Below are 24,206 nucleotides of genomic sequence, written 5' to 3'. Positions count from 1 at the left end.
AGTAAGCAAACAAAGGCTCCTAATTTAGTCTGCTGACATATGCAGTAACATATAGTGTCATTTATCATTCTATTATTTTGTCAAAATTATTAAGGACAAGTGGTAGAAAATTAATTATTAATCTACTTGTTCATTTACTGTTAATATCTGCTTACTTTCTCTTTTAACATGTTCTATCTACACTTCTGTTAAAATGTAATAATCACTTATTCTAATGTTTGGATGCTTTACATTAGTTTTGGATGATACCACAAATTTAGGAATCAATCCGATACCAAGTAGTTACAGGATCATACATTGGTCATAGTCAAAGTCCTCATGTGTCCAGGGACATATTTCCTGAGTTTATAAACATAATATACATTTAAAAAAACGAAAGAAGATGTTGTGATGCCAAAAAATACTGACGTAATCATAGTAGTATCGACTAGATACGCTACTGTACTTGGTATTTTTACAGTTACCAACAGTATAAATTTAAACACATTACAACAAATTAGTGTAGCTCCACCAATGGCGTTTGTTTACATTTTGAGCTACGGTGTGTAGTGAAGCATGTTTAGCTATTCCTCGTCCTGCAGAGATGATACTTGTAAGAAACGTACTTTATTTGTCGCCATGGAGGCGAGGATTAGTGATTTAAAAGTAGCTAAAACACTGCCGACTGGGGCTGGACTTTAGCTACTAGCTAGCTAGCCATGTCTTAAAGCACCTCTTCCCGAGGACGTTTCAGTGTTATAACTTCACCTTTATGGTTAGTTTTTAAGCCAAAATTCATCTGTTCTCCCTTTTCTGTCTACACACTGTGTCGGTTTGTAAGTACTCTGTGATTGTGCGCTGCCGAACATGCTCGTCTGCTCGTAAAACCAGCAATACTATACTAATTCCGGTATACCGTACAACCCTACATGTATACATGTTATTCTTACTGTCTATTTTTTCTGTATTGTAAGATGTTATTGTGCTACAAAGTTTTTTAGGTCTATCAGGATTGTAATAAAGGGGGAACTTCCACAAAATGTGGTAGCATATTCCGGGACCCGAAACATTTGCATGCACTTGTCCCGACACCCCAAAAACATGTTTGGTTATTTGGAAACTCAAAATTGTAGATAGGTGTTAATGTGTCCCGGGGTTGGCTTTTGACCACTTCAAGGTTTGCTGGGAAATGCTCAGCTGACCAGTAAATTCTAATGAAGACAGATGGTAGACAACATTGTTAGAATAATTGTTTCTAAGTTATCACAAAAACTTTGTGTTGAAATGAGTTCCCAGCGAGAAGACCAAAAGCTGTCTTTGAACCTACCAACGGTAAGGCTCGTAAAACTCCACTGTCTAGGGGGAAAGCAACATGAAGGTGTTCTTGTTTCTTTCATGTATTGTAATCAACAGAAAGATATTGTCTGACCCAAGAATTACAAAAGCGAAGAGGAAGCAGGACCAGACTCCCCTCCAGCGACCTCTTTTTGAACTGTTTTACGAACCTCTTTTTGAACGGTTTTACGAACCTCTTTTTGAACTCTTTTACGAACCTCTTCTTTGAACTCTTTTACGACCATTTCTTTGAACTGTTTATGACCCCCGTCCCTTTGGAAGCAGCTGTTGACATGTGGTCAGAGAAAGTCCAAATAAAGGAGGAAGCATACAATCTTTTCGCCAGAGCGTGGGTGACACTGTAAGAGGTTACAGGGCGACACGTTTCTCCTCAAATTGAGCAAAATTGAATTCTGTCTGTTTGAATATATGAATTATATTTATTTCCTTGCTTCTTGTCTTGTTTAATAGATGTCATCAGTGTTTGAGCCTGACAAACATGGCTAGATGGATTGATTCCCTTCGAATATCAGGGAAGGGTTTTAGCAGACAAACAAATGTGAAATGTAAAAATCTTCTGATACGTGAAAAGCAAATATCCTTACCCATAGCAGCACTGTAGTAGAGAAATATCTCACTGGGCAAAAGAGCTCGTTCCCAGATGACAAACTCATCAAAGGCTCCTGTTACATAGTGACCATAGGCCCTGTCGTTGCCAGTTCCAATGACAAGATCCGGGTAGGGGTCACCATAGTTTTCAGAAACACTGCCACTTTCATCGCCAGCAGTAAAGGTTCCATTGATATAAACCATCAGTCCTGCCGTCTTTTTCCATGTGAAGAGAATATGGGTCCAATAAGGCCCTAAGAGAGAGAGGAAGTAGGGAACAGGTGAAATATCATTCTTTCATGGAATTCTCCATTCCTCATTCTGCTTCACAGCCAACATATTTGTCAGATGATGTGGCGAGGGGCCCCCTCTAAAGACACCATCTTACCCCTTTTAGTGCATTGTGCATTTCAAGAAAATGCAAGACTGAGATGGAGGAAGTTAAACGGTCCTTGCTTTTACACAAATATATATGAGCTTACTGTGTTAACACAAACAATTGCATTAATTGCATTACTAACTAGAGATGTCCAATAATATCGGACTGCCGATATTATCGGCCTATAAATGCTTTAAAATGTAATATCGGAAATTATCGGTATTGGTTTCAAAAAGTAAAATTTATGACTTTTTAAAACGCCGCTGTACGGAGTGGTACACGGACGTAGGGAGAAGTACAGAGCAGTTGCATCTCCCAGTCATACTTGCCAACCCTCCCGATTTTCCCGGGAGACTCCCGAATTTCAGTGCCCCTCCCGATAATCTCCCGGGGCAACCATTCTCCCAAATTTCTAAAAATTTAGGCCATCTCCGCGCTTACGTCAGCAGCCAAGAGACGCTTTTGTAAAATGTAACCTGTTTTAAAAAAGTTTTATTATCCTTTTTATTTTACAAAATAATATAGTACAATAATTGATTTGAATCACCAAATTTTTTGTTGCAGCTGTTACATATACTTTAAAATTGTACATGGCAATTGGGATTTGTTATATACTGTGTACATTATATAGTAATATAATATAATATAATAATATAATATATCAGTATATATTATAAACTGTATGTATAATATGTAAATATTACATAAATGTTATATCTTATATTGCTACTATGGTTAATTTTTAGTCTACTTTATACCTTTTGTTTTCACCCTCTTTTTGTGCCCTTGTGTACACGATCCTTTCCATCCTTTGTAACTGAGCTACTTTGTGGAACAATTTCCCTTGTGGATCATTAAAGTTTGTCTAAGTCTGAGTCTAAGTCAATGGTGTTGACTAGAGAATCAATTCAGAATCAAATTGTCACCTGATGAATCGGAATCGAATCGTCACCCCAAGAATCGGAATCAAATAGTTACTCCAAAACATCGGAATCAAATTGTCACCTCGAGATTTAAAATCGAAAAGTCGCTGCAAAAATCTGAATTTAATTGTCACCCCAAGAATCAATCAATCAATCAATCAATCAATCAATCAATCAATCAATCAATCAATCAATCAATCAATCAATCAATCAATCAATCAATCAATCAATCAATCAATATATTTTATTCAAACAGGTAAAACTCATTGAGATTAAAACCTATTTTCCAAGAACTAGAATTAAATAATCAAAACAAGAATCTAAATTGAATCGTCAGCCCAAGAATCGGAATTTAATAGTAACTCCAAAAATCGGACTCAAATCGTCACCTCAGGAATCAAAATCAAATAGTCACTCTGCAAATCCTAATTGAATTGTCACTCCAAGAATCCTAATTGAATTGCCACTGACAAAATCGGAATTTAATCGTAAACCCAAGAATCAGAGTCCAATCGTCATCCCAAAAATTGGAATCAAATCGTCACTTCAAGAATCCGAGAGTAATCATCACTCGAAAAATCAAAATCGAATAGTCACTCCAACGATCATAATTGAAATGTCAGTCCAAGAATCATAATTTGAATTGAAATTGCAAAAATCGGAATTTAATCCTTACCCAAAGAATCTGAAAAGTCCAAAAATCGGAATCAAATTGTACGTTGTCGTCAGATTACCATCCCTAGTGTATTTCCTCCAGGGAACTGGTGTCCTATGCAGTGGACATTTGATTTTTGGTCAATTTTTTTGTTAGAGTTAAGAATTACACGAAAAAAAATAGCCTTGTTCAAATTATATGTCTCAGGTGGGTGTGTCCCCTGGGGGTGGTAAAAAATACTGTGGTACCTTAACTTACAAGTAATTTGAGATACCAGCTGTGTCTCGGCTTTTCCTAATTGAATTGTCACTCCAAGAATCCCAATTGAATTGCCACTGACAAAATCGGAATGTAATCGTAAACCCAAGAATCAGAGTCCAATCGTCATCCCAAAAATTGGAATCCAATCATCACTTCAAGAATCTGAGAGTAATCATCACTCCAAAACTCAAAATCGAATAGTTACTCCAACAATCATAATTGAAATGTCAGTCCAAGAATCATAATTTGAATTGCAATTGCAAAAATCGGGAATTGAATCTGAAAGGTCCAAAAATCGGAATCAAATTGTACGTTGTCGTCAGATTACCATCCCTAGTGTATATCCTCCAGGGAACTTGTGTCCTATGCAGTGGACATTTAATTTTTGGTCTATTTTTTTTGTTAGAGTTAAGAATTACACGGAAAAAAATAGCCGTGTTATGCAAACCACATAGGTGTATATGGTATACTAATAGCAAAACAGTGGTCCCTACTGTACATGAGCCTATTAACCTTGGCTCATCCAAGTATTGCTGCCAATGAGATAAAGTTGAATGCTTATTTGGATGCCAGAGTAGGTACAGTCTTAGTTTCTACATCCAGAAAAATTCATAAAAGTCAACAAGTATATAACAAGTTATACTTCAATCTGATTTCAATAAACAAAAACTTCCTTTGGCAAACTTAATCGACAACAATCAGTGGAGAACATGAGCTGTCTGAGAAACATGTCGAACAAATTTTGCGGTTAAAATTGAAACCTTGTGAGTCACAGCCGACCCATTACTTACATTTAAACTTTCACCTTTTAAAATGTATGGTTTGTTATCTACTGTGACCATCTTAAATCAGGTTTCTCACAGTTCAGGGGAAGACTAGGATGTATTTTCAAGTCCTTTCCACAGACAAACTGAAATGTCCACATGTCACACTGGATGAGAACCAGATGAGCGCTGATCTTCTGTAACCCAAAACTCTTTCAAAATTGAATTACGGCGGTGATGGTGCACAAAACAAAAGATGACACACGTTATCTGAGATCAGTGAGAACAGAACTCCTTAAAAACAAATATCTCTATTGTTTTATCCTACTCTGTCACAACAATTTTAGGGGAATCACTGATTCATGTGACGAATTGTACTTTTCACATTTACTCTCTAAAGCTGTGATGTCTTTCTTATCCGGCTGATCATTTCATATTGACGATAATTGTATGATGCATTTATGAAATTCAGTCTTGACTTGTCAAGTCAAATATCAGTGTGAATGCAATAACATGATAAGATGTTTACAGTTGAAAATGAAGCAAAAGAACACTGTGTCAAATCAAACCTATTTGTGATACCTGGAACTCCAATATTGGCTTTCCATCTGTGGTTGTTGCCGCGAGTGTAGAACTCCACATATCCTCCGAGGGGGTTGGTGTAGACAGAGAAGCCATTAGAGATGACTTTCCCTCCAGATGCTACAGCAAAACGTGATTCTGCTTCATGGTTCTTCCAAAAAAAGGAAAAGGTAATTCCTGCAAAAACACAAAACAAAGGACGAACCACAGATTAAAGCAAAGACCCCATAAAAAACATTTGATCAACTGAAGTACGCTTTGATAGCCCTCTGACTTTATTACCAATGATGTCTTTCCTAGACTAGTACTCACCGTCAGGGCCACACAGAGTGGGGTCACTAATGCAAGAGTTCTGGTAGTTTCCAAAGTGGAGGAAAGTACCGCCAACATCTCCTTTTAGAAAAATGCCCTTGTTGACCATTCCTTCGACAATATCTGCAGGGAAAATCAAGCATGGTGTTTAGGACTTGATTTGGAAGGTTTGCCAGCATTCCAGAGGAATGACCATGACAATGTATTTTGCTCATAAGAATAGTATTTGTAAATGTATGAGGTGCATCAGAAAAGTGTCACAACATCTATGTTTCAAATACAAACTGCAAGTTTTTGCCCTTGGAAGTATTTTTTTTATCCAGATCACATCCTTTTTCGAGGGCATTTGGACAACCGCCTGCTCGAATAACCATTCTTTGCAATACTTGGAAGAAAATCCTTCCAAGTTTCCTTCCTGGAGATAGTGCATTTTCCCAGGCCTTCAGTACAGACTTGCTGCTTGTGTATGAGTCTTGCTGGCATTCTTTTCTCTTCAGTATGTGGAAATCACGCTCAAGCAAAGTCACTGACTTGCCCATAAAGGAATATTCAACTTTTTTGTCTTCAAGAAGTCTTGAGGGAAGTACTGTATGTTCTCAGGGTCGTTATTCAGCTGCAATGCGAAGCGCCGTCCTACCAGTTTTTGTAACCTGCATATCCGCAAAGGTTGAATCTCGGCAATTGGAATCTTCTTGTTTGTTGAAGATGTTTCACCGTTAATTCAAAAGTCTTTATTATTTTAGCTCTCGACTGGATTGTCACTGCAGGAATCAGAATTGAATTGTCACCCCAAGAATCAATCAATCAATCAATCAATCAATCAATATATCTTATTCAACCAGGTAAAACTCATAGAGATTAAAATCTATTTTCCAAGAGTGAATAGTCATCCCAAGAATTAGAATTGAATCATCAACACAATAATCTAAATTGAATCGTCAGCCCAAGATTCGGAATTTAATAGTAACTCAAAAATCAGACACAAATCGTCACCTCAGGATTTAAAATCAAATAGTCACTCTGCAAATCCTAATTGAATTGTCACTCCAAGAATCCTAATTGGATTGCCACTGACAAAATCGGAATTGAATCGTAAACCCAAGAATCGGAATTTAATAGTGACTCCAAAAATCGGACTCAAATCGTCACCTCAGGAATCAAAATCAAATAGTCACTCTGCAAATCCTAATTGAATTGTCACTCCAAGAATCCTAATTGAATTGCCACTGACAAAATCGGAATTGAATCGTAAACCCAAGAATCAGAGTCCAATCATCAATCCCAAAAATTGCAATCAAATCGTCACTTCAAGAATCTGAGAGTAATCATCACTCCAAAAAATCTAAATCGAATAGTCACTCCATCAATCATTGAAATGTCAGTCCAAGAATCATAATTTTAATTGCCATTGCAAAAATCGAAATTTAATCCTTACCCAAAGAATCTGGATCTAATCGGCAGTCCAAAAATCGGAATCAAATTGTATGTTGTTTTCAGATTACCATCCCTAGGGTATATCCTCCAGGGAACTAGTGTCCTATACAGTGGACATTTGATTTTTGGTCTATTTTTTGGTTAGAGTTAAGAATTACTTCCGCCCAATTGTAGCTGAGATAGGCTCAAGCCTATCCCAAAAGGGACAAGCGGTAGAAAATGGATGGATGGAGTTAAGAATTACACGAAGAAAAATAGCCGTGTTCAAATTATATGTCTCAGGTGGGTGATGATTTGCAAATCCTTTTCAACTTATATTCAATTGAATAGACTGCAAAGACAAGATATTTAATGTTCAAACTGAGAAACTTGTTTTTTTTTGCAAATAATCATTAACTTAGAATTTAATGGCAGCAACACATTGCAAAAAAGTTGGCAAAGGGGCATTTTTTACCACTGTGTTACATGGCCTTTCCTTTTAACAACACTCAGTAACCGTTTGGGAATTGAGGAGACACATTTTTAAAGCTTTTTCAGGTGGAATTATTTCCCATTCTTGCTTGATGTACAGCTTAAGTTGTTCAACAGTCTGGCGTCTCTGTTGTCGTATTTTAAGCTATATAATGCGCCACACATTTTCAAAACCTGAATGTACCTTTCAGCATTAATGGCGCCTTCACAGATGTGTAAGTTACCCATGCCTTGGGCACTAATACACCCCCATTCCATCACAGATGCTGGCTTTTCAACTTTGCGCCTAGAACAGTCTGGATGGTTCTTTTCCTCTTTGGTCCGGAGGAGACGACGTCCACAGTTTTCAAAAACAATTTGAAATGTGGACTCGTCAGACCACAGAACACTTTTCCACTTTGCATCAGTCCATCTTAGATGAACATAAGCCCAGCAAAGCCGGCGGCGTTTCTGGGTGTTGTTGATAAATGGCTTTCGCTTTGCATAGTAGAGTTTTAACTTGCACTTACAGATGTAGCGACAAACTGTAGTTACTAATAGTGGTTTTCTGAAGTGTTCCTGAGCCCATGTGGTGATATCCTTCACACATTGATGTCGCTTTTTAATGCAGTACCGCCTGAGGGATCGAAGGTCACAGGCATGCTGCTTACGTGCAGTGATCTCTCCAGATTCTCTGAACCTTTTGATGATATTACGGACCGTAGATGGTGAAATCCCTAAATTCCTTGCAATAGCTGGTTGAGAAAGGTTTTTCTTAAACTGTGCTACAATTTGCTCACGCATTTGTTCACAAAGTGGTGACCCTCGCCCCATCCTTGTTTGTGAATGGCTGAGCATTTCATGGAAGCTGCTTTTATACCCAATCATGGCACCCACCTGTTCTCAATTAGCCTGTTCACCTGTGGGATGTTCCAAATAAGTGTTTTATGAGCATTCCTCAACCTTTTCTGTCTTTGTTGCCACTTGTGCCAGCTTTTTTGAAACAGCAACCAAGAACAGTTGGTTTTGCATGATCGGGCCCCTTTAAGTTGATGTACCACAGTATTTTTTTAAAGTTTTTTTGGACTTTGGCACTATTTTCTGAGAGAATAGAATAAAGACTGTATAGCGATGGATACATACTTTTATACCCAATCATGGCACCCACCTGTTCCCAATTAGCCTGTTCACCTGTGGGATGTTCCAAATAAGTGTTAGATGAGCATTCCTCAACTTTATCAGTCTTTTTTGCCACTTGTGCCAGCTTTTTTTAAAACACGTTGCAGGCATCAAATTCCAAATGAGTTAATACAGTTTCTCAGTTCGAACATTTAGTATCTTGTCTTTGCAGTCTATTCAATTGAATATAAGTTGAAAAAGGATTTGCAAATCATTGTATTCTGTTTTTATTTACGATTTACGCAACTTGCCAACTTCACTGGTTTTGGTTTTGTAAAGTAAACCCCAATTTTTTCTTCTTTAATTAGAAAAATAGGGTAAAAAGGCATCCAATAATGAGAAAACGACGAAACATTGATACTAACAATGAATAAAAAAGTTTCCTGGGAATTATACATGCACTGCAAAAACTGAAATCTAAGTAAGATTAAATATCTCAAATAAGGGTGATATTTGCTTATTTTCTGTCTGATAAGATAATTCTTCTCACTAAGCAGATTTTATGTTAGAGTGTTTTTACTTGTTTTCAGTGTTTTGGTCCTAAATGATCTCAGTAAAATATTACAGCTTGGAGCTGAGATTTGACGACCTATATTGAGAAAAACATGCTTGAAACTAGAATATCAACTGTTGCAAAGCTGTGTCATCGACACTCACAAGTATAAAACTACTTTTTTAAAGTAATAATTTCTTACTTCAAACTTGAAAAAAAAATCATGATGCCGAGCGCATATCATTACAGGTATGTCAAGATAATGGCACTAACATTTACTTAATTTAAGAATATTTTTCAACATATTGAGCAAAAAGGTCTCATTTTTTTTCTACCAAGAAAAGTGCACTTGTTATTAGTGAGAATATACTTATTTTAAGGTCTTTTTGGGTTCATTGAGGTTAGCTAATTTTACTTGTTTTGGAAAGTCTTGACAAGCCAAATTTTCTTGTTCTTTGGCAGATAATTTTGCTTAGTTCAAATAAAATACCCCTTTTTCTTGTTTTTGAACACTGACTTTTTGCAGTTTAACATAGTTTTTTTTGTTAATGAAAAATTGCATTATGACGTCAATCAAATATGCCTTTGTGCATGAATTTTCCACCACTGTCATTAACCCTTTGAATTAATCAAAGTAGGTTTTGGACAACTAAAGACACAAGAAGGCAGCAAGTCCCACAAACAACCAGCAAGTAACCTGGCAAAGTAACCTCACTTTAGTGTACAGCAGCAGAACTTATATCCAATGAAAGATGAAGTACTTTGATGACAAACTGATTTTGTTAATTGAAATATATTGTGAGTTAAGACTTAACCGTGTTGGCTACTTTATAAGAATAAAAGTGCACAAAGTGAGCTGAGTGAAGAACAACAGAAGACAATGGGTGATGCACGTGAATTTCACAAGATTGTTGATTCTCACCTACTGTCGCAGAAATGTTAGTGTAGGCGGAGTCATTGGTATACACATAGGAAGTGTTATGGGAGGAAGGGAGCACAGTATGGTTGTGGATTCTGAGAGCTGGACAAAGACAATGGGAGAGACAGTGATGGTATTGACTCCTATATGGACACATAACAGAGGAGACAGTCAACAGGCAAAAGACAAAGAGGGACATGGTGCGCAGGTATGAGACAGAGTGATGCTGAGTTGAGTGATTAGCTCTTTTTTTACTCCTCGACTGAGGAATTTCCTAAACGAGTGAGCGACTTCACACATCGTGCTCAAGTCTATACCTGATCCCTCCACAACGTCATTTAATAAACCTTGCAATGACAGGCAAACAAAATGCATTTCTAATTTAATAACACGTTCCTATTGTGGTACTAGTCTTAGCACATTTGTACACTATATTGCCAAAAGTATTTGGCCACCCATCCCAAATGATCAGAATCAGGTGTCCCGATCACTTGGCCCGGCCACAGGTGTATACAATCAAGCACTTAGACATGGGGACTGTTTCTACAAACATTTGTGAACTCAGTGATTGAACTGTCATAGGATGCCACCTGTGCGACAAATCCAGTCCGTGATCGACTGTCGGCTTTATAATAAGAAAATGGAAGAGTTTGGGAACAACAGCAACTCAGCCACCAAGTGGTAGGCCACGTAAACTGACAGAGAGGGGTCAGCGGATGCTGAAGCGCATAGTGCAAAGACTTTCTGCACAGTCCGTTGCTACAGAGCTCCAAACTTCATGTGACCTTCCAATTAGCCCACGTGCAGTACGCAGAGAGCTTCATGGAATGGGTTTCCATGGCCGAGCAGCTGCATCTAAGCCAGGGGTGTCAAACTCAAATACAGAGTGGGCCAAAATGTAAAACTGAACAAAGCCGCGGGCCAAGGTTGAACAAATTAACCCAAACAAGTTTTGCATTGAATATTGAACAAGAAAAGCTTATATAACTTTATAGTGACATGCAAAATCGAGTTTCAAATAATAATAATAACAATTAAAAAATATCAATGGCATATCAAATACAATTAAAATTAAAATTGAATGCCTCTTTTCTATTTGCAGCCTTCTGAGGTAAATATCAACATTAACTTTTTCCACAGGCTAATAAATTTGAAAATAAAATAACAATGAATAAACCAACCATTCAGGACTTTAAACTGCTCAGTTTGCAACACACTGATCTAATCTGATGTTCCCAAGCCAGATACCTGCCATCTTTTCTTGGATGCTAGTTCATTAATGTCGGGGCTCAGGCTTTGAGCTGAGGCAACCTTCATTATCGAACGAAGGTGTTCATCAGTCATTATATCTCTCGGGGGCATGCCTTAAAGGCACTGCCTTTAACGTCCGCTTTTCATCCATTCTAAACAAAATGTCGTCCCAGTCACAAGATATGTGCGGCTTCTGTACGCACACACACGTGAATGCAAGGCATACTTGATCAACAACGATACAGGTCACACTGAGGGTGGACCTATAAACAACTTTAACAAATACACGCCACACTGAATCCACACCAACCAAGAATGACAAACACATTTCGGGAGAACATCCGCACCGTAACACAACATAAACACAACAGAAGAAATACCCAGAACCCTTTGCAGCACTAACTCTTCCGGGACGCTACAATATACACCCCCGCTACCACCAAACCCCCTCCAGCCCCCCCCCCACACACACACCTTGTAGCATCCCGCTTTTCCATCTGGCAATCTGATGGACGAGTCTGGGTTTGGAGATTGCCAGGAGAACGCTACATTTCAGACTGCATTGTGCCGAGTGTGAAATTTGGTGGAGGAGGAATTATGGTGTGGGGTTGTTTTTCAGGAGTTGGGTTTGGCTCCTTAGTTCCAGTGAAATGAATTTTGAATGCTCCAGGATGCCAAAACATGTTGGACAATTCCATGCTCCCAACCTTGTGGGAACAGTTTTTTCTTCCAACATGACTGTGCACTAGTGCACAAAGCAAGGCTTTTGGAAGAATAGTCGAAAATTCCTATAAACACACTCCGCAACATTGTGGACAGCCTTCCCAGAAGACTTGTAGGCGTACTAGCCGCAAAAGGTGGACCGACATCATATTGAACCCTATGGGTTAGGAATGGGATGGCACTTCAAGTTCATATGTGAGTCAAGGCAGGTGGTCAAATACTTTTAGGCAATATAGTGTACATAGTATTCTAGAACGTTATCTTGTCTAAAATCAGTGATACGGTGGAACCTCGGTTTTCGTACACCTATGTCGTTGCAAATATTGCGGCTTCACCACATGTATTTTAATTTAAATGCATATTGTACTATTTTTTTGGTGCTGAATTAAGCATTTTCAAGCATTAAAATGGCAAAATATACTAAACAGATCAATACTACAGTAGTATTGGCCACTAAATGAGACCATTCCAATCACTGTTCAGTATCGTGGCCACTGATTGGCTCAGCCTCAAGCCGCATTACTATACTGAAATAAAAGTGTGTACAGTAGTAAAGTTCATGTCTAAAGAGCTCTCTTATTGTTTAAAACATATTTAGAAGGTCGTAAAGAAGTCCAATCAGTTTAATAAAAGAAAATAGAACAACCCTGACTCCAACCCAATCTCAGCTTTGCGATGCTTAGTACATAAATTATGCAGTATGAATACTTAAAATTGTAAAAACAACTAATAATAATATATACAAGAGTATCAATAACAATGATAACAATACCATTAATAAAAGTGCTAAAATATTTGATTTATAATTGTGGATGATGTTTGATAAGAAATTATCGAGTTCGAGCCCATTATCGAATCCTCTTATCGAACCGATTCCTTATCGATTCACTTATCGAATCCAGATAGGTTGTTGTATATGGAAAAAAACACAAGATTTGGTTTAACAAAAGCTCACTTTTATATTATAAGAAAAAAATAAAATAATTAAAATTAATATTTACTGTTACCCCCCTAAAAAAATAAAATAAATAAATATTGACTGTTGTTACCCAAAGTATATTAAGTGGGATTTTTCAGAAAAACAAATATATACAGTAACACAAAAACAACCTGTCTCTGTGATCACTATAGGTGAATAGCCATGCCTTGAGGTGTTTTTTCCGGTCCATTATTTTTGCTGCTTGTGTGACATCACAGGAGACTGAGCTACGTCATTTCCTGTGATGTCCCACAGGGCATTTCTTGTGGGATGGGATTCGTTCCCAGGGATTCGAATAAAGAACCAACTCTTTTTGTTTACTATAGTGGCCTCGATAACGGGAACCGGTTCTCAAAAAGGGATTTGAGTCCATGGAATCGGTTCTTTTCTTATCGAACGGTTCTTTTCTTATCGAACAACCGGGAGAACCAGTTTCGAACATCATCCCTATTTATAATTAATAATTCCTACTCAAAAAGGGATTTGAGTCCATGGAATCGGTTCTTTTCTTATCGAACGGTTCTTTTCTTATCGAACAACCGGGAGAACCAGTTTCGAACACCATCCCTATTTATAATTAATAATTCCTACTTGGCGGCCATGTCCAGAACCAATTAACAGTAATAAACAAGGGACGGCTGTAGTCCGTTCTGTGGATTCAAATGCCCAAACAAAAGAATCTCATCCGTTAACGACTTAGTCTGTCTGCTTTTTTTTGTTTAATTGAGTACGACTGCAAAACAAGCCTTTAATTGGCCAAATAAAGTTGCATCTGCCAGCCCTTTGATAAAGAAGATAAGCATAGCAACTCTAATGTACTTTTTAGTAAAGACAAAAAATATGGTAAATATTTGTGTGTTTCATATTGTTGTCTGCATGTAAAACTACAATTATTCTCTATAAATTGTGTTTTGTGTCAATATTGTTGGGAACAGATTCATTGGCTTTACATTATTTCTTATGGGAAAAAATTACTTCGGTTGTCCGACCTTTTGGAATGCATTATAAGCAAAAACCGAGGTCCCACTGGGATCCCAACGTAATAAGACTTAGTGATTGTTGTCACAGCCTTAACACGTTAAACTGAAGCGTAATGCAGAATTGTAGCTTGTCTATCAGGCGTAGTAATCAATAGGGTTTAAAGGGGGACTGCACTACTTTTGGAGTTTTGACTATTGTTCACAATCATCATGAAAGACAGATGTTTTTTTTTAAATGTTTTTATTGCATTCTAACTTGTAAATAAACGTAAATAAAAGTTCGCTTACAGCGCAGCCAATGAGAGGTCCTCTATTCTGCCCACGAAACCCGATAAAAAAACATCCAAAAAGCGCCACATATCACATTTCGTGACTTGAATATTGACCAAGTATTAGTGATATTGTTATTATAAGCGCTAACACAGACCAACTATTTATATGATCACGAGCCTGTGCGCCGATGTTGACATAGTCAACCTGTTTCTTCGCTTCCTTGCTCGTCGAACTTTATTGTAGATCATAAATCATTAGGCGCACCCCATTGAATAACTTAAAATTCTCGGTTTACTTGCTAAACATTATACACCCCAAGGTGTAGTCGCGGCGCACACTAATTTGATTTATTTGTATTATTACCTTAGTAAAGGTGTTTTGTTTCTTGGTTGTTGTTTTTTTCGTTTTTTTGTCTCTGTGTGTATGTTTGCATACATATATGCGTATCCTTGGTTTACTGTATTTGTATATGTGGGTGTGTGTGTATGCATATATATATACAGTTGTGCTCATAAGCTTACATACCCTAGGAGAATTTATGATTTCTAGGCCATATTCAGAGAATATGAATGATAACACAAAAACCTTTCTTCCACTTATGCTTAATGGTTGTGTGAACCTATTTATTGGCAAACAACTGTGTTTGAAGAAAAATGGGCTGCAGGGTGGAGTCGCCAGAAGAAAGCCCTTTCTGCGTAAATGTCACAAAGTATCCCGCTTACATTACGCCAAACAGCACAGAGACAAGCCTAAAAACTTCTGGAACAAAGTAATTTGGAGTGATGAGACCAAAATTTTACTTTTTGGCCACTCGACCATACAGCCCATTTTTCTTCAAGTGCCTCCTTATTGTGCATCTTGAAACAGCCACACCACAATTTTTCAGAGAGTCCTGTATTTCAGCTGAAGTTATTTGTGGATTTTTCTTTTCATCTCGAACAATTTTCCTGGCAGTTGTGGCTGAAATCTTTGCTGGTCTACCTGAATCCCTCATATTCCATTTCTTAATCAGCGTTTGAACACTGCTGATTGGCATTCTCAATTCTTTGAATATCTTTTTATACCCCTTTCCTGTTTTATGCAGTTCAATTACCTTTTCTCGCAGATCCTTTGACAATTATTTTGCCTTCCCCATGACTCAGAATCCAGAAACATATGTGCAGCACTGGATGAAAGATGCAATGGTCTGTCAGAAGCCCAGAAACTCACTGACCTTTTATACACACACATTAATTACAAACAAACAGGTCACAGGTGAGGATTGGAACCTTGATTAGCCATTCAAACCTGTTTGTGTCAACTTTTGTGCATGTTATCAGATCAAAGTCACTGGGGTATGTAAACTTTTGATCAGGGTCATTTGGGTACTTTCTTTTGTCAATTTGATTTAAAAAGAGTAAACACAGTTGTTTGCCAATAAATAGCTTCACACAACCATTAAGCATGAGTGGAAGAAAGGTTTTTGCGTTATCATTCATATTCTCTGAAGAATTGCCAAGAAATCATAAATTCTCCCAGGGTATGTAAACTTATGAGCACAACTGTATATACCTTTTTTTCTCCACTGATTGTTAAGTTTAGTCTTATTGAAATGTGTCTTCTTGTTGTCTCCTTCCCCCTGTTGTTTGTGGTGTTTTGTGAGCATTTGCATTGCCAATGTGACCCCCGTCCCTTTGGAAGAGCATTTGCATTGCCAATGTATACTACTACTACTATGTCGAGTCATACCAAAGGCTATAAAAGTGGGACCCATTACCTCCCTGCTAGACACTCAGCATCAAGGGTTGGAATTGGGGGTTGAATCACCAAAAATGATCGCCGGGCGCGGCCAACGCCGCCGCTCACTGCTCCCCTCACCTCCCAGGGGGGGTGAGCAAGGGTGATGGGTTGAATGCAGAGAATAATTTCGCCACGCCTCGTGTGTGTGACAATCATGGGTACTTTAACTTTAACTTTAAAAATTGAACATCCTAAATAAATCTTAAATAAATCATGGCTCTCACCTGGATAGTAGAAGGACGAGGACATATTTCTACAAATTGGTACACTTTGACAGCCAATTTAGACCCGGGAATGGCGAGAACGACACGATTTGACGCCTGGTTCCACCCCCCTTTTCTTCGCAAGGATTATGAGACATTCTTTATCTGAACGAAAATATATGAACATCGTAGCAGTCTGCGTCCTAATGACAGCAGACATTGTACAGTAAGTGACAAGTTGGTACACTTTGACAGCCGATTTAGACCCGGGAATGGCAAGAACGACACAATTTGACACCTGGTTCCACCCCCCTTTTCTTCGCGAGGATTATGAGACATTCTTCATCTGAACGGGAATATATGAACATCCTAGCAGTCTGCATCCTAATGACAGCAGACATTGTACAGTAAGTGACAAGTTTGTACACTTTGACAGCCGATTTAGACCCGGGAATGGCAAGAACGACACAATTTGACACCTGGTCCCACCCCCCTTTTCTTCGCTAGGATTATGAGACATTCTTCATCTGAACGGGAATATATGAACATCCTAGCAGTCTGCATCATAACGACAGCAGACATTGTACAGTAAGTGACAAATTGGTACACTTTGACAGCCAATTTAGACCCGGGAATGGCGAGAACGACACGATTTGATGCCTGGTTCCACCCCCCTTTTCTTCGCAAGGATTATGAGACATTCTTTATCTGAACGAAAATATATGAACATCCTAGCAGTCTGCGTCCTAATGACAGCAGACATTGTACAGTAAGTGACAAGTTGGTACATTTTGACAGCCGATTTAGACCCAGGAATGGCAAGAACGACACGATTAGACGTCTGGTTCCACCCCCTTTTTTTTCGAGGGGATTATGAGACATTCTTTTTCTGAATGGGGATATATGAACATCCGAGCAGTCTGCATCCTAATGACAGCAGACATTGTACAGTAAGTGACAAATTGGTACACTTTGACAGCCGATTTAGACCCAGGGATGGCGAGAATGACACGATTTGACACCTGGTTCCACCCCCCTTTTTTTCGCGAGGATTATGAGACATTCTTCATCTGAATGGGAATATATGAACATCCTAGCAGTCTGCATCATAACGACAGCAGACATTGTACAGTAAGTGACAAGTTGGTATACTTTGACAGCCGATTCAGACCCGGGAATGGCGAGAACGACACGATTTGACGCCTGGTTCCACCCCCCTTTTCTTCGCAAGGATTATGAGACATTCTTTATCTGAACGAAAATATATGAACATCCTAGCAGTCTGCATCCTAATGACAGCAGACATTGTACAGTAAGTGACAAATTGGTACACTTTGACAGCCAATTTAGACCCGGGAATGGCGAGAACGACACGATTTGACGCCTGGTTCCATCCCCCTTTTCTTCGCGAGGATTATGAGACATTCTTCATCTGAATGGGAATATAAGAACATCCTAGCAGTCTGCATCCTAATGACAGCAGACATTGTACAGTAAGTGACAAGTTGGTATACTTTGACAGCCGATTTAGACCCGGGAATGGCAAGAACGACACGATTTGACACCTGGTTCCACCCCCCTTTTCTTCGCGAGGATTATGAGACATTCTTCATCTGAACGGGAATATATGAACATCCTAGCAGTCTGCATCATAACGACAGCAGACATTGTACAGTAAGTGACAAATTGGTACACTTTGACAGCCAATTTAGACCCGGGAATGGCGAGAACGACACGATTTGATGCCTGGTTCCACCCCCCTTTTCTTCGCAAGGATTATGAGACATTCTTCATCTGAATGGGGATATATGAACATCCTAGCAGTCTGCATCCTAATGACAGCAGACATTGTACAGTAAGTGACAGGTTGGTACACTTTGACAGCCAATTTAGACCCAGGAATGGCGAGAACGACACGATTTGACGCCTGGTTCCACCCCCCTTTTCTTCGTGAGGATTATGAGACATTCTTCATCTGAATGGGGATATATGAACATCCTAAAAGTCTGCATCATAACGACAGCAGACATTGTACAGTAAGTGACAAGTTGGTACACTTTGACAGCCAATTTAGACCCGGGAATGGTGAGAACGACGCGATTTGACGCCTGGTTCCACCCCCCTTTTCTTCGCGAGGATTATGAGACATTCTTCATCTGAATGGGAATATATGAATATCCTAGCAGTCTACATCATAACGACAGCAGACATTGTACAGTAAGTGACAAGTTGGTACACTTTGACAGCCAATTTAGACCCGGGAATAGCGAGAATGACACGATTTGACACCTGGTTTCACCCCCCTTTTCTTCACGAGGATTATGAGACATTCTTCATCTGAATGGGAATATATGAACATCCTAGCAGTCTGCATCCTAATGACAGCAGACATTGTACAGTAAGTGACAAATTGGTACACTTTGACAGACAATTTAGACCCAGGAATGGCGAGAACGACGCGATTTGACACCTGGTTCCACCCCCCTTTTCTTCGCGAGGATTATGAGACATTCTTCATCTGAATGGGAATATATGAACATCCTAGCAGTCTGCATCATAACGACAGCAGACATTGTACAGTAAGTGACAAGTTGGTATACTTTGACAGCCAATTTAGACCCGGGAATGGCGAGAATGACACGATTTGACACCTGGTTTCACCCCCCTTTTCTTCGAGAGGATTATGAGACATTCTTTATCTGAATGGGAATATATGAACATCCTCGCAGTCTGCATCCTAATGACAGCAGACATTGTACAGTAAGTGATAACTAATACATCCGTCGTCATGTCTTTCATAATGATTGTGAACGATAGGCAAAATTCCAACAAAAAAAAAGTGCAGTTACCCTTCAAGAGCTTTGTTCACATCAGCTCATTCAAAAAGTGATGATGACCGTGATGAAGAACAGTCAAAGACCATGCAGAGACAAAACAGAGACGTACACGAGACTGTGCCGATTTGGTTTTTTTTACAACAACACACATACTTATATGACTTCCGTTAACATAACCTGGTCTTTTTCCAATCTGGTCCGACAGGCCGTGTATCCCATCCACGGCATCTAGGGGCCAATAATGCGAGGCCGTGGACAACACCTGCAAGCCTGCAAGGGACATTTCATAGATCAACAAGGATTTCCATCCATAATTCAAAGCTGCCTCCCATTACTCAACACTGCTTTTCCTCAAGAGCTTCCTTTTTGGATTTGCAGGCGATTAAAAACTGACATTCATAGGGAAAACAGCTGAAAAGTTGACCTTTTTTTTAAAATTTTTTTACAAACCCCGTTTCCATGTGAGTTGGGAAATTGTGTTAAATGTAAATATAAGCGGAATACAATGATTTGCAAATCCTTTTCAACCCATATTCAATTGAATATGCTACAAAGACAACATATTTGATGTTCAAACTGATAAACATTTTTTTTGTAGTTGCAAATAATCATTAACTTTAGAATTTGATGCCAGCAACACGTGACAAAGAAGTTGGGAAAGGTGGCAATAAATACTGATAAAGTTGAGGAATGCTCGTCAAACACTTATTTGGAACATCCCACAGGTGAACAGGCAAATTGGGAACAGGTGGGTGCCATGATTGGGTATAAAAGTCGATTCCATGAAATGCTCAGTCATTCACAAACAAGGATGGGGCGAGGGTCACCACTTTGTCAACAAATGCGTGAGCAAATTGTTGAACAGTTGAAGAAAAACCTTTCTCAACCAGCTATTGTAAGGAATTTAGGGATTTCACCATCTACGCTCCGTAATATCATCAAAGGGTTCAGAGAATCTGGAGAAATCACTGCACGTAAGTAGCTAAGCCCGTGACCTTCGATCCCTCAGGCTGTACTGCATCAACAAGCGACATCAGTGTGTAAAGGATATCACCACATGGGCTCAGGAACACTTCAGAAACCCACTGTCAGTAACTACAGTTGGTCGCTACATCTGTAAGTGCAAGTTAAAACTCTCCTAAGCAAGGCGAAAACCGTTTATCAACAACACCCAGAAACGCCGTCGGCTTCGCTGGGCCTGAGCTCATCTAAGATGGACTGATACAAAGTGGAAAAGTGTTCTGTGGTCTGACGAGTCCACATTTCAAATTGTTTTTGGAAACTGTGGACGTCGTGTCCTCCGGACCAAAGAGGAAAAGAACCATCCGGATTGTTATAGGCACAAAATTGAAAAGCCAGCATCTGTGATGGTATGGGGGTGTATTAGTGCCCAAGACATGGGTAACTTACACATCTGTGAAGGCGCCATTAATGCTGAAAGGTACATACAGGTTTTGGAGCAACATATGTTGCCATCCAAGCAACGTTACCATGGACGCCCCTGCTTATTTCAGCAAGACAATGCCAAGCCACGTGTTACATCAACGTGGCTTCATAGTAAAAGAGTGCGGGTACTAGACTGGCCTGCCTGTAGTCCAGACCTGTCTCCCATTGAAAATGTGTGGCGCATTATGAAGCCTAAAATACCACAACGTTGAACAACTTAAGCTGTACATCAAGCAAGAATGGGAAAGAATTCCACCTGAGAAGCTTCAAAAATGTGTCTCCTCAGTTCCCAAACGTTTATTGAGTGTTGTTAAAAGGAAAGGCCATGTAACACAGTGGTGAACATGCCCTTTCCCAACTACTTTGGCACGTGTTGCAGCCATGAAATTCTAAGTTAATTAATATTTGCAAAAAAATAAATAAAGTTTATGAGTTTGAACATCAAACATCTTGTCTCTGTAGTGCATTCAACTGAATATGGGTTGAAAAGAATTTGCAAATCATTGTATTCCGTTTATATTTACATCTAACACAATTTCCCGACTCGTATGGAAACGGGGTTTGTAATTCAAAGACCCTACACATGTGCACCATGCAAAGTTGCAATTCTACCTGGATGCTTCATAGCCTGCACCACATCAGCATAAACCTGTGAAGAAAGCAAACTGACTTATCCTGCTATACACGCACACACAAGTATAACCTCTTTTCATCCACCGGCTTACCTTAATACATGACACAAAAGCTGTTAATAGATGAACTCTCAAAGAAAGCTCCATGGTGTTGTTTTTTTAACAGTAGAATTAAAAACAAACAAAAGTTAAATCCACATGTAAGAGAAGAAAAGGAAGGTCAATATTCCAAAAAAAAAAAAAAACTGTATCCAAAATGCATAAAAGTTTGCAAGAAGAGCTCAATTCCCCAAAGAGCTTAATTGAAGAAATAGTGGATTCATTGTATAAACACAAGCTGAAAATATTAAAAATCCGTGAGGTATTCCTGTGTGCTTATAGGAGTCCTTCTGAAGAGTGCGGACTGGACCATGCGAGGGAAAAAACTCATTTTTGCATCTTGTGAGGAGGGGCAACCATGCTGGGAGTGGACGATACTGCCAATGTTGGTATCAGTTCGATACATAGCAAATACAGTGTCAGTGGTGCTGATATCAAAACTTTTTTTTTTTTTTACCTGAAAATGCTGATCTTTGAATGTTTGTTGTGATTGTTCCATTTAACCCTTAATGGACCACAATGGAAACAAGCCTTTTGGCTTTTTGTGCCATCCATTTGCCTTTTTTAAAGCATTACACACTGCAAAAACTGAAATCTAAGTAAGATTACATATCTCAAATAAGGGTGATATATGCTTATTTCTTGTCTGATAAGATAATTCTTCTCACTAAGCACATTTTATGTTAGAGTGTTTTACTTGTTTTAAGTGTTTTGGTCCTAAATGATCTCAGTAAGATATTACAGCTTGTTGCTGAGATTTGATGACCTATATTGAGTAAAACATGCTTGAAACTAGAATATCAACTGTTGCAGAGTTATGTCATCAACACTCACAAGTATAAAACTACTTTTTCAAAGTAATAATTTCTTATTTCAAGCATGAACAAAAAAATCATGACTTTGACACAATTGTGTCTCATAATTAAAACAGATGACAGCCAAATGGACTTTGCTGTTTTATTTTCAATGAAACATGAGAAAACACGTACTCATATAGTAGTACAGTTGGCACAGTACAGTAAGCTGACAGTTAATATTTAAGCATTTAACATGTGACATTTCAAACAATTTTGAACAGAAATAGTTCATGCACATTCAGGTAAATTCTTCAAAATTACAATAAAAAAAAGTTTGGCCGGGGGCCGGGCTGTACATATATATACGTTTATATATATTTACATATATTCCTTGTGCACTAATTGACTGAAAGAGCACGCACTTGGCACGATGATGTCATGTTATCGATGGAAAAATGCATTTTTAGACAATATGATTTGCCTGAGCGGCTAGGAGACCCCGAGAGTAACAAGCTGTTGCCTCGTTGCCTTTCTATTAAGAAAAATACATTAGTTTTTAGTGTAAGTTTGCTGGTTTCAAGAAATGTAATGCCGAGCGCATAAAATTATGTCAAGATAATGGCACTAGCATTTACTTAATTGAAGAATATTTTTCAACATATTGAGAAAAAAGGTCTCATTTTTTTTCTCTTTCTATCAAGCAAAGTGCACTTGTTATTAGTGAGAATATACTTATTTTAAAGTATTTTGGGGTTAATTGAGGTTAGCTAATTTTACTTGTTTTGGAAAGTCTTGACAAGCCAAATTTTCTTGTTCTATTGGCAGATAATTTTCCTTAGTGAGTTGTCAGTCAGTGGATTTTACCTTTTTGGACCTGTAAGACCTACTGGACTTATAAGACCACTGTTTCAATGATGTACATTTTTTTTTAAAGCAAAATAAAACCCAAATACAATCTTGGCTGTCATTACATTTTTTTTGTAAAGCCTTTAAAAAAAAAAAAAGAATGTAGTAAATATACCAAAAATATCAAAAATTTAACAAATATGAACAACATAGCAAAACATTACATTTGTGAAAATAAACAAAGAAGATACCTGGAAACTATCAAAGTAATCGAGCTGGTATTAATGCAATACTGACACTATACTGTACACTTGGTATCGGAACTGTTTGATCCATTTTGTTGATGTGTCGTTCACATTCCTGATTTTTTTATACTGTACTTAAACATTTTTTACTTATTTTGCACGACTGCCCTTTTTTAAACTCAAACAATTGTATGGAATAAAGGCAACATATTATATTATTTATGTTGAAATGGGTAAATGCTCTTATATTGTAATTTCAATTGTAATAAATATGATGACCTTTATTAAATTTTTTTTGAGTTTTTCCCTTCTTGCACTGTTTATTCATTATTATTATTTTATGATTTATTTGTAACACATTTTACACTTATGTACTTTTTTCTTTTTTATATTTATCTAGCTGTAAATATTCTTCAGCAGGGGTTCTAACTAGTTGTACACCGGCTCTATCTAGTGGTACGGCAAGGAATCACCTAATTAAATATTCAAACACAGTGTTACCGTTCAAACAGCGTGTACTACTACAGTGGCCAACAATATTAACTATACCTGTTAAATAAAACCTCAGCTTTGTTTTAATGAATACTCAGGCCTACTACGCTACTGTATTTTAATGTTGGTCATTATGGTGGTACTTGGAGCGCCAGGTGTTTTCTAAATGAAGAAAGTTCTAGAACCACTGGCCTATAGGCATGTTTGCATGGGAAAGGAAACTGCTTCAATCACAATACACGTGTATAGTCACAGTAATAATATGAATATTTATTTTGTTAGTGTAAAATAGTTATTAAGAAATTGAAGGCAAAATCACAAAATCATTCAAAGCTCTTGGGAAAGTATCG

The 24,206-nt window shown here is 38.2% G+C and overlaps 1 protein-coding gene across 2 annotated transcripts in view; it reads right to left on the bottom strand.

The window, feature by feature from the left end:
* LOC133652579 (adhesion G-protein coupled receptor D1-like) overlaps nucleotides 1-21,766 on the bottom strand; it is a 105,248-nt gene extending 83,482 nt beyond the window's left edge. The window contains exons 1-6 of one of the 2 annotated variants that reach the window (XM_062051497.1): nucleotides 21,471-21,766; nucleotides 21,358-21,394; nucleotides 19,453-19,569; nucleotides 5,800-5,922; nucleotides 5,488-5,664; nucleotides 1,920-2,177 (exon numbers count right to left, since the gene is read on the bottom strand). In XM_062051497.1, coding sequence (XP_061907481.1) covers nucleotides 1,920-2,177; nucleotides 5,488-5,664; nucleotides 5,800-5,922; nucleotides 19,453-19,569; nucleotides 21,358-21,394; nucleotides 21,471-21,524 — 766 coding nt within the window. In that variant the 5' untranslated portion in view covers nucleotides 21,525-21,766. The remainder of the gene's footprint in view (nucleotides 1-1,919; nucleotides 2,178-5,487; nucleotides 5,665-5,799; nucleotides 5,923-19,452; nucleotides 19,570-21,357; nucleotides 21,395-21,470) is intronic. The other variant, XM_062051498.1, reaches the window with a different exon arrangement.
* Between the last annotated feature and the right edge of the window lie 2,440 nt (nucleotides 21,767-24,206).

The sequence above is a fragment of the Entelurus aequoreus genome, linkage group LG06 (genome assembly GCF_033978785.1).
Source record: "Entelurus aequoreus isolate RoL-2023_Sb linkage group LG06, RoL_Eaeq_v1.1, whole genome shotgun sequence".
NCBI classification, from domain to species: domain Eukaryota; kingdom Metazoa; phylum Chordata; class Actinopteri; order Syngnathiformes; family Syngnathidae; genus Entelurus; species Entelurus aequoreus.
The sequence above is the reverse complement of the archived record's forward strand: the minus strand, read 5'-3'. Positions and strand labels throughout refer to the sequence as shown.